We start from the raw sequence: 10,173 nt of genomic DNA, 5'->3' as shown, positions 1-10,173 counted from the left end.
AATAGTCTCACGATCATCTGTGAGAAAGTAAATCAAAAAATTACAGTTGACCATTACAGGAGAAGACATTGTCTCAACTTCATCAATATTCAATCCTTATCCGCTTCAATAAATCTATCTTATAGTAACCAATTCAACCATACACCAGGGATAATTTATTCAACACACATTGGCGAGCAGTTGATGGTTTCACAAATGATTGCACTTGGCAAGCAGTTGATGGTTTCACAAATGATTGAACTAGCCATTACTGTACATTGCTTTACAAATTCTATGTTCTTTGGAGTTGCTATTGTTCAGCAAATTAAGGTACCTAACTCCTCGACTATACTTAATTTAAACGCCCAAACCATTACCAAAAAGGCAGTGCTTCAAGGTGCTTGTAGTAATTCTCGTATATCGTATCCTTGAAGCTGTACAAATAAGAACCCAGTTAGGAAACAACTTCGATATCTTTCGAAGCAAAAGTAGTCGACACATCTCTTCTTTTACAATCTATTATCTAAATTTATCATAAGGGGATATTTGTTCACACTTCGACAGCCAGAGTTTATCATACATGAGATCAAAGGAAAGTTTTTGTTTCATACACAGGATCACAGTAGTGCATTTTCTGAAAAGGACTTAAGCTTCAGTTCGAACATCTACTCGGTAACTTTGAAACATCTAGTGAATTATAAGCACAGTTTGATCTATTTTAATCTAGTTGGGAACTTGAATAAAACTTTGCCTAAAGAGGAACCATGATTCTAAAGAAAAAGGAACCTACTTTTGGTTTTTCGCCTATTGTTTAATCTACGGGATAGGCATTACAGAAATATTTTATAACATTCATTTGCAAATTTTCAAAAGGACTATACAGAGGAGAAAAGGATTTTAACACAGCTATGATAATTAAAATGAATACAGTGCAAAGAGTCAACAACAAAACAAATCACTTGTAGGGTGTACCTGAAGAAATGTGAGCAATAAGATCACCCCTGAGTTCCAAAGTGCATGTATTGTGATCGGTGTTAGTAGATTATGAGTTTGAGCATATGAAAAACCTAAAGCCACCCCTGCCCAATGCAATAACAAGCAGACTAATTTTTTAGAACAAAGAATCTTACAGAAAATTAAGTTTGTACGCATATACAGTTATCAATTCATCAAAAGGTTTTAGCATACAGACTATTAAGCTGATGTGGAACTCAACAAATTGAGAAAGTTTTATCAGGAAGTTTCAGGTAAGTTTTTGCACAGAAAACATAGGAATACTTGGATAACCAAAACTATCCAGTTGTGACTACTGAGATCTTTTTGGCAAGCCGCTCATGGTTTACGCAAATACTGATAAACATGCAGGCATCGAGCCCTTGTTGACTTAGTTTAAGTGGTTCTATACCCGACTAAATTAAATTACTAACCTAAAACGAACAGTTGAGGAAATTCTCCAGGAGTTAGATGCGCGAGAGCGAATGTTGCAGCACTTATAATCACAGAAACTGGCGTTGGCAGGCTGCATACAAAATGAAAAATTAGTATGAGTTGAGAATTAGTATACATTTTACACACACAAAAAGAAAAGTATTTTGTGGTGTGTTTGGTTCATAGAATTCTCTCTTCTATTCCCTGTGAACTCTAGAATAATATATTTATAATTACAAAAATAAACCTGGAATACCAATTCCCTTGGAATTGTGATTCTCTAATTATCTTTCTTAGTTATTCGAAGGAATAACTATTCGTACTCCATTCCATTTTTCAAAAAATACATATTCTTACTTTGTTCAATTCTCCAAAGAATATATATTATGATCTAGCAAAATGGTCTGGGCAAGCATGATAGACAATTCCTGTAATCCAGTTTATTATTTATCAATACCTTCCGTGAAACAAATGTACCATTAGTTTCTAGATAAAATGCAGTTTACAATATCAGTTGATGATGCTATATGAAGTGCTAGAAAAATGTGAACTGTTGTGAATAACAAAGGAAATTTTGGAACAAGTCAGGGTAGGACATGTCTCCTCCTCTCTTATTGTGTGATGCTTTCAGATGGTGATATTGATCTGATCTGTCAGGTTCATATTATTCGACGGTGAATAGTTATCTATGGACATTTTGCATAAACTAATAGCTCAGTGACAACTGTCAACAATGAATCAGTTGATCAAACTTTATGACAATAATTGAATCACTAACATATTGGGAGTTGGAATTAACAAGTATTATGAAAGGAAAAAATGGAACAAGGAATATACTATTTAGTTAGAGACGCCATGAAAAACCCCCGGAAGACAGTCTCCTCAAGAACCGGGGCTAAAACACCAGTAATACCCACCAGACATGCAGTGCTATCATAAACCAGATTTTACATAATCAGACATTCACTTGATCTTCATTGAAAAAGTAAGATGCAGAACGCCATACCTGATAACTGAAGAGCCAATCAATGGCAATAAGCGAACTAAAGCATCAGTCTGGTACACAATTATGCAATAAGTTTAGAAAATTTTGAACAAAAATTTAAATTGATTTTTAGTGCAAATATTGCACATTAAAGAATTGTATAAAAGCCAGATGTTAAGACCGATAGAACAATATTCAAAAAATTGACGACTGCAAGAAACATAACAAAAGAATTGTATGGCATTAAAATCAAGATCTACATCGCTAATATTATTAAATACCAGCTACAATTGTTTGTTAACAGGAAGATTTACGTGCTATTACTAGTTCTCATCCATAATGAAATCCATCGCAAGCAATTTTTAAGAATGTATTTGTGGCTTCCAATGAAGGGGAGCCTTGGCGCAACGGTAAGGTTGCTGCCATGTGACCTAGAGGTCACGGGTTCAAATCCTGGAAACAACCTCTTGCCAAAGGCAAGGTAAGGCTGCGTACAATAGATCCTTTCCCCGGACCCCGCATGGCGGGAGCTTCGTGCACCGAGCTGCCCTTTTTGTATTTGTGGCTTCCAATGAGGCTGGCATTGAAATGTTGATGCAATAAGCAAGGAAACCAAGGAATGATATCGGTGCCACTTGATGTAATAGCTCAATGACATATTTCTGTTTGAGATTGTCAATTGTACCCACAGACTTCTGCAACGTCCAAAGTGGGCAAGCCACATTTGGAGAGGTAACCATCTATAAATATGGTAACATAGCACCTACCTCTCTCTGTCTCTTGTTCATTTTCCATGGAATTCATGTTCAGTTGGGATTCAGAACCTATCAAAATACCAGCATTCTATTCCCAACAACATCAGGACCAAGATGTCTAAGTTAGAGCTCATCCTGGGATAGAGGTTTCATCCTGTCTCCTTCAAATGTTTGAGATGATTTTGGCGTTATGAAAGTGTAGAGTTGGAAATTTATTTGGGAACTCGTCTCACGTACCTACTAAGTCAAGAAAGTGGATCTTCTTCCCACCTACCTTTGCTACAGTTTGCTTGCACAACCAGCAAGTAAATTAAATATTTCAAACAAAATTTAGAAAAATACAATGAAAATAATTTTTTATTATCCTTCAAAGCAGATGATCATATACAACATCTAACCTCTCGTTGTAGATTTTCACCATGAAAGGCATTCAAGGCAACTCCTGTAAGAGCAATAGCAAGTAGTGCACCCATGAAACCGATTCCTGCCCATAGGAGCCAACCATCCCGTAGTTCAAATGGTCTCCTGAGATCTGAGAAATTTATAACATACCCATCAGATAGTTATGTTGATGAGCATGTTTCAATTCCTTTTTCATAAATTTCATACTATTTGAAGAACAATTTCGGACATCACTTAAGTGAAGACCAGAACTGCTGTAATGTTTGAAATAAAAAGCATGCACTACCCATAATAATCAACTTATTTTGTGGATTAAGTCGCAATGATAGAACAGTCCTAATAATTAAGACGTGGAAAATAATCCTCATAAGCCAATAATATAGTAAGAAAAACAATCAAACCTAATAAGGACAGAAAAAAAATTATCAAGTTCACATATAACTGCAACAAATTTTTCTTTTTCATTGTTTTTGGAGAAAATTCAAATTTTTTTATATTTATTGCAATGCAATTGTTAGACCAATTGAGGATATTAGTGCATATTGACTTTATTACAATGATGTATATCTTAGCACACATATGATGTTGAGAAACACGAGATTAATGTGATCTCACCATAACAAAAGAGATCATCTGGAAGTGGCTCAAAGCTCTTGGTGATACCATACATCACCCCTAGCACAACTGCTGTCACAGAGCTGTCCAATAATACAAATATATGATAAGAGCTACAACTCAAACAGAAACAAAACAAAATGTATATGGAAACTCAGATGGAGGATATCCACTCATACAATTGCCCAGCAAACAAAAGTTCTGCTTTCTCATCCAAACTAACTTCCCTGCCTTGGAAACCAAGATATGGCAATAGTGATGCCTCCACTAACCCTGTAAGGACAAAGCTGTCTGGAACATTTTCAACTTCTATCGGTCGGCATATATCAAACAAACAGTAGATACAAATACAACTCAAGGTGACAAAGTGGAAGGCAATTAAACCATTTTTTGTCCTTTTTCAATCCAAAAAGAGAAATTGTGGCACGGCATTTTTTTAGAAAAAACAAATGCTATAAACAGGTATTCAATTAAAAACAACCTTTTTACCTTTTTATTACAAGAACAAAATCGTGGCACGACAATTTTTAGAATAATTTTGTAAAAAGGATCCATTGAGCAATGATATACACCAGAAGATTGCCAACAAATGAATGCCATAACAGGCACTGAACACTAAGCTGCAGCATACCTTAGTCCGCATGCCATCATTGTAAGCGTGATAGTTTGCCAACTCCATGGCACATCCCACCTGCGAAGGGCCGGCCATTTCACATTTGAATCCTGCAATTACTAAGAAAAACTGCATTAAGGCACAAGGATAATACAACTGCACGAATCTAGTCAGACAATTGCAGAAGTAGCCAGCAAAGGTCTAACTGCAAATTGCAATTTTCAAATATTCAATCTCCAAACAAGCTCCTTTTCATAATGTGCGATAAGTTATAAATTACAATCTAACGAAAGACGATCTAATAAAAGGGGCAAAGAAGAACAAGTAGAACCGGCTTCTACAGCAAAGGAAGAATCAGACCTGATAGCCATCAGAAGATGCGGACTTCAACTTGTCATCGGCGTTACAGAAGCAGGTGGTGGTAATGGCAGTCGAGAGAGGTCTCCTGCTGTCGCGGCTACGAAACAACGGCAGCCATTTGGATTCACGTAGAAACGCGGTGCGAGAAGGACCGAAGAGCAGCAGCAGCAGCGTGCGGCTTCTCGCAGCGACGACCCTTGGCCGGGCCGCCGAGGGCGGAGGTGAGCGGAAGAGAAGTGAAGCCATGGAGAAGAGATAAGGAACTCTCTGGAAGAGGCGTCGATCGTCTCGATCAGACCCCGGGTCCAAAATTTTATATATTAATTAATTTAGGGGGGAAATTATATTTATTTCCTTAAAACTTTCGAAAATATAAATTCCATCCAAAAAAAATAACCACGGACTCCCTAAATAACGACGATTTAAATTTAACCCGTGATATTTAATTTAGAGAATTTAAAAAACTCATAAAATTATCTAATTTCATAAAATCAATTAATTAATTTATAAAAATTTAATATCTAAATTATCAAAAATAAAATAAAATCTTGATATCTCAATAGATTATAACAAACTAATAGTTAATTTATATTTAAAATTATCAAATTCGAATCAAATATATTCAAGTCAAATTTAAACTAATAAATATTTTATTAGCTTAGTTATGAACTAGTTCCCTCAAATTAAAATTAAAATAACTCAAACTAACTTCAAATTTAAATTATTTCAAATTAAAATTTAATTTTGTTCCAATCAATTTGAACAATGCAAACCTAACTCAAGCTCAAATTTCATTGTGAAATTAGCTCCAATCACAATTATTTGCATTTTCAAACTTCGAATCAAATTCGAATATCACATATACTTTTCAAGATCAAACTTGAATAATAATAATATTTTTATACTATTCGACTCAACTCGATTTAGTTCGTTTAAGCTCCCAGTGAAGCCACTATATTTTGACATTGGTATTCTCTATGCCTCTAACTGAAGAATGCTTCTTTCCTCATCAGCTTCAACTTGCTCCACCCTTTTGAGGTAGGGTAATGGCAGGAGAGGTTGTCATCTCATTAAGAATCTCAAGTTCATAGAATGTGGGAAGTTCTTCGTCTTAATTCTGTTTGCAACCAAGAGGGAATTTCCTTATCTTCATTCTTCCATCCAATGCTAAGGCTAGCACATCATGTTCTTCGACGAACCAAAGCTCCGAAACGGTTGCCTGAACAGAGAATAATAAGTGGAGATGCAAGTGAACATAAACTTAAGTAGCAAACAACAAATTCAGCACACTGGATCTTTGTCGATGCGAGAGTAACTTTACCTCGAAACCTTGAAGTTTCTTGTTGAGCTGATCCACTAGCTCATGATACAACTGGAGGCTATCAGATGGCTTCTCAGGCTTCTTTGCAAAAGGGAAAGAGTAGATTGTCAGGGGAGATACAACTGAAGAAATGAGTTTAAGATGAGACATTTTTGTGAGATAATATCCCCATGGCCAAATGAAATCAGGCAGTTGTAATCAGAGGCAACCACTGTATTCTATAACAAACCAACAATTCTATCTATGTTTGGTCTAATTTTTTGCCATGTTCGGTGTTGGCCGTGGTATGGTACAAGGGATATTTCACTGTAACCGACTATGACTGATGGCTTTCATTGGAATAGAATGTAGCAGAGAACGGTAAGAACAGAACACTGTAACTCCATAAGATTGATACATAAACCAACAGTGTGTTACCTCAAATAAGATTTTGGGGTGCCCAAGAATTCTTGCAAATGAAGTGTGAAGTAGAAGAGAATCGTACTGTACGATGAAAACAATGTTAAAAGATGGAATGACACAATAGCATGAGACTGAGAAAACATGGCTCGTGTGTGAATTTATTATCATTAAGTAGAACCCAGACAGATTGGCTCCTGTTCAATGCAATCCTTCATAGCATCATCACATAAAGGATGAATGAACCAATTATTAGACTACAACAAACAGGCATCTTCTTACAAGTTGTTTCTCAGGTGCACGTGGAAGAGCAGCTCTCAGTTTTTCTCGAATGACTGTAGGATCAGTACCTGAGACGACCTAGCAGTTTACGAGAACAGAAAGGTAGATAAGATAAATCAAAGGTAAAGGTTAGCTCATAAGCAATAAAAGGAATAATTGTAGCCACACTAAGTAGTCCATCTTATGAGTAAAATGATAAGGCATTAGTAATTTGCCCATCCATCACTTGATCTATCAAGATCGTTCATAGACACTTTTAAGAATCTATTAAATAGAGATTGCCAATGGGAAGAAAAATGGATCAAGCACTAACTTATAGAGGGTTGAATGATAGACTGATTGCGAATTATTTTGCCAAAAGGGAGTTTACATGATCTATAGCAGAAGTTACTTTGCACCTTTTAGTTTTGATTGTTCTTTTAATCATGCATACTGTTAACAATAACACTGAGATGCTTTTATCAGACTTTGATATAAAGCAGTACAAACTCTTTGGTAAACTTCATTGAGACCTAAGCACTCTAGGTAGAATGGGTTGAGACACATCGCATGGGAATACCAGTATTTGATGAGAGTGGATCGTTAAGGATGAAGAGCAACGCCCAAACTAAATTATAAGGAGCAATGTCTAGCGGTATAAGCAACAGCTCTAGATGAAACACCACATTCATATGACCAGAATTATCATGAAGTTTATATAGCTCACAAAAAATTGCATTAACATTGTCCAGCAAAGTTAAGCCGTACAAAAATATTTTTAAATTATATCAGGATTAAGAATGAAAGGCGAAGAACAAAAAGGATGAGACAGACCTGCCAGCATCCCAGTAGCACGCCAGTTGATGTCAACACAACTCTATCCAAGATAATTTTCAGGGGACATACAGCTTTCGCAACACTTTTAATACTATTTGCCTCAGCTTCAATCTCAAGAAAATATGCATGATATCAATATAAGAATTTTTGCAGATATGTACAAGGATCATAACAAGTTTCAAGTACCTGGTCATTTGTTGCAATTATAGGTATCAGATGATGAGAGGCATGAAACATGCTCGAGTGGTAAATGCTCATATTTTGAAACCAGATAACTGAAACAGTTAAAGTTAATTGTTGGTTACATGACACCAAGAAATGTAAATTTTATAAAATATCAAACATTCAGTTTTGACAAGACATTAGGAACATATATACTACAAACTCATGCAACTTTTGGTGTGGTGTTTCAGATGGATCGCAGCATTAATTCTGGAGTCGAATAGTGTAAACATAGCCTTCTAATGACACTTCAACTATAGATACAAGCAATTGAATCAACGAGTGAAAAAATTGAACACAATTCAGGGATATTTTTAGCTTGCGTAAATCAATTCTAACCATTGCAAAATGGTTGTAAATTAGATTAATTACCACTGTCGAAGTATGGAAGAAAGACTTCTCTGACAGTTTTCCTGCCAGAAGCAAGACACCAAAGAATTAGTTTAGGAAGAAACTAACCTACTGTTTGTACTAAAATTGGCACACTTTAATCAAGAATCAAAGCACAGAAAATTCAAATAAAGACAAGTAATCCCTTTGTTAGTAAACAGAATGGTAACGCTAGTCCAGAATCTAAAGAATTTAACTTGCATCATTAATCATTGATCATAACATATTGACTTGCTTGATTTTTCCAAATTTGATAAAAATTATTTCTTTTGAAAGTTTGATTGGGAATCGATATGAGAAAAAAAAAAGTACATACGAGATCGGAATCGAGTATTCACTGCTGAGATAAAGCACTGTTGCTCGAACTGGTGGATCCGCCTTCTGTTAAAACAAAATGAATGCGAAGAGAAAGGGCGTTGAGATAGATGGTGAAAAAAAAACCAATACTGTTTTCAAGAAGCCAGTTCATCGAAGGCATAAATGTAGGCTTCACCTTCAAAACCGGAGTAACAGAACCATTCTTCAGCTCAAACAATTCCGAAATCGACAGTGATTGCGAAGTCTCTCCGCCCTTCAAAAATGCCGCGCCGTGCTCGTCCAAATCTTTAGCCATCTTATCGTACAAAAGCTTCCGCCGCTCCGCGATCGACATCCTAGATCCTACTCCATGCACACCAAAATGTACCATTATTCTCCCGAAGAAACCTAGTAAAAATAGGAAAAGCGAGGACTTTGACGGCTTCGGATCACTAACTAATAAGATTATACAAACGATTCCAAGAATTCACTCAAACAGAAGTGAGATACTCCATAAAAACCCAAAATTTTATGAGTTCTACTCCAACGGAGAACAAATGATCGGGAGTAGTTACCGGAATCAGACGATGCGATGAGCGCCGTTGAGGAATTGGAGTTCTGCATGGAGATTCGAAGGGTGAGGTAGAAGAGAATGGCGGTGAAGATCCAAATAAGGATTGTGATGGATTTGGATCGGCAGAAACTTAGAACTCTCGGCATTCGATTGGGATTTACTTCCGTTTGCTGCAGGGGAAAAGAAATACCTCGAGCTTCTCGATGGAGGACCAAGCCTTCGTCACGTGTTCGCTGACAGCTTATCAATAAACGCTAAATAAATTAATGAATATTTCGTTCATTAAATTAAATTAAATTATATATATATAATTTTGATATATTATATGTTATTTGGCTCGTCATTATGTGAAATATTATATATATACAGAATTGATATTCGGCACGCCACTCCCGTGCATGATCGTGCGCGCCAGGCTGATCAACGTCAATCACGCGTGATCACGCAGATCTGACCGTCCAAATGTGGGAATGCACAGTGCTCTCTCTGCCTGACCCGCTACTGTCATCCCGTCGTCCGACCGTCGGATCGGACCCGATCGATGCGCCACTCGTCGGCGCGTCGGTCGGTGTCGGATTCCGACCGGATTGTGGTCGGAATCCAACGTAATTTGGCCGGAAACACGCCGACAATGGCACACGGCGTTCTCGGCCAAATCGCGATCGGATTCCGGTCAAATCACGATTAGAGACCCGCCAGGGAAGGACCGCCATCACACGTCGGTCCTTCCCCAGC

The 10,173-nt window shown here is 36.9% G+C and overlaps 2 protein-coding genes across 4 annotated transcripts; both read right to left on the bottom strand.

Moving 5' to 3' along the window:
* Positions 1-214: 214 nt before the first annotated feature.
* LOC141830831 (uncharacterized) lies at positions 215-5,400 on the bottom strand. Of its 2 annotated transcripts, XM_074718272.1 has the most exons (10): positions 5,138-5,400; positions 4,796-4,887; positions 4,344-4,451; positions 4,165-4,247; positions 3,546-3,679; positions 2,414-2,463; positions 2,245-2,337; positions 1,407-1,498; positions 952-1,058; positions 215-413 (listed from the first exon to the last, which is right to left on the bottom strand). In XM_074718272.1, the coding sequence occupies exons 1-10, from the start codon at positions 5,381-5,383 to the stop codon at positions 372-374; spliced, it is 1,047 nt and encodes a 348-aa protein (XP_074574373.1). In that variant the 5' UTR covers positions 5,384-5,400; the 3' UTR covers positions 215-371. The 2 variants fall into 2 exon arrangements, with proteins under 2 accessions (XP_074574373.1, XP_074574374.1); XM_074718273.1 differs by lacking the exon at positions 2,245-2,337.
* A 599-nt stretch (positions 5,401-5,999) lies between these two features.
* On the bottom strand, positions 6,000-9,584 carry LOC141831149 (uncharacterized). 2 transcript variants are annotated; one of them, XM_074718569.1, is made up of 10 exons: positions 9,440-9,584; positions 9,061-9,227; positions 8,884-8,948; positions 8,550-8,590; positions 8,142-8,230; positions 7,953-8,066; positions 7,140-7,217; positions 6,876-6,941; positions 6,459-6,539; positions 6,000-6,356 (listed from the first exon to the last, which is right to left on the bottom strand). In XM_074718569.1, exons 1-10 carry the CDS (start codon positions 9,582-9,584, stop codon positions 6,249-6,251), a joined length of 954 nt encoding a protein of 317 aa, XP_074574670.1. In that variant the 3' UTR covers positions 6,000-6,248. The 2 variants fall into 2 exon arrangements, with proteins under 2 accessions (XP_074574670.1, XP_074574671.1); XM_074718570.1 differs by having other exon boundaries at positions 6,459-6,536; positions 9,440-9,575.
* Positions 9,585-10,173: the final 589 nt, after the last annotated feature.

The sequence above is a fragment of the Curcuma longa genome, chromosome 6 (assembly GCF_044706935.1).
Source record: "Curcuma longa cultivar G26 ecotype Majalengka, Jawa Barat chromosome 6, ITB_CL_G26_1.1, whole genome shotgun sequence".
Taxonomy (NCBI): Eukaryota; Viridiplantae; Streptophyta; class Magnoliopsida; order Zingiberales; family Zingiberaceae; genus Curcuma; species Curcuma longa.
This window is presented reverse-complemented; position numbering and strand designations above follow the sequence as displayed.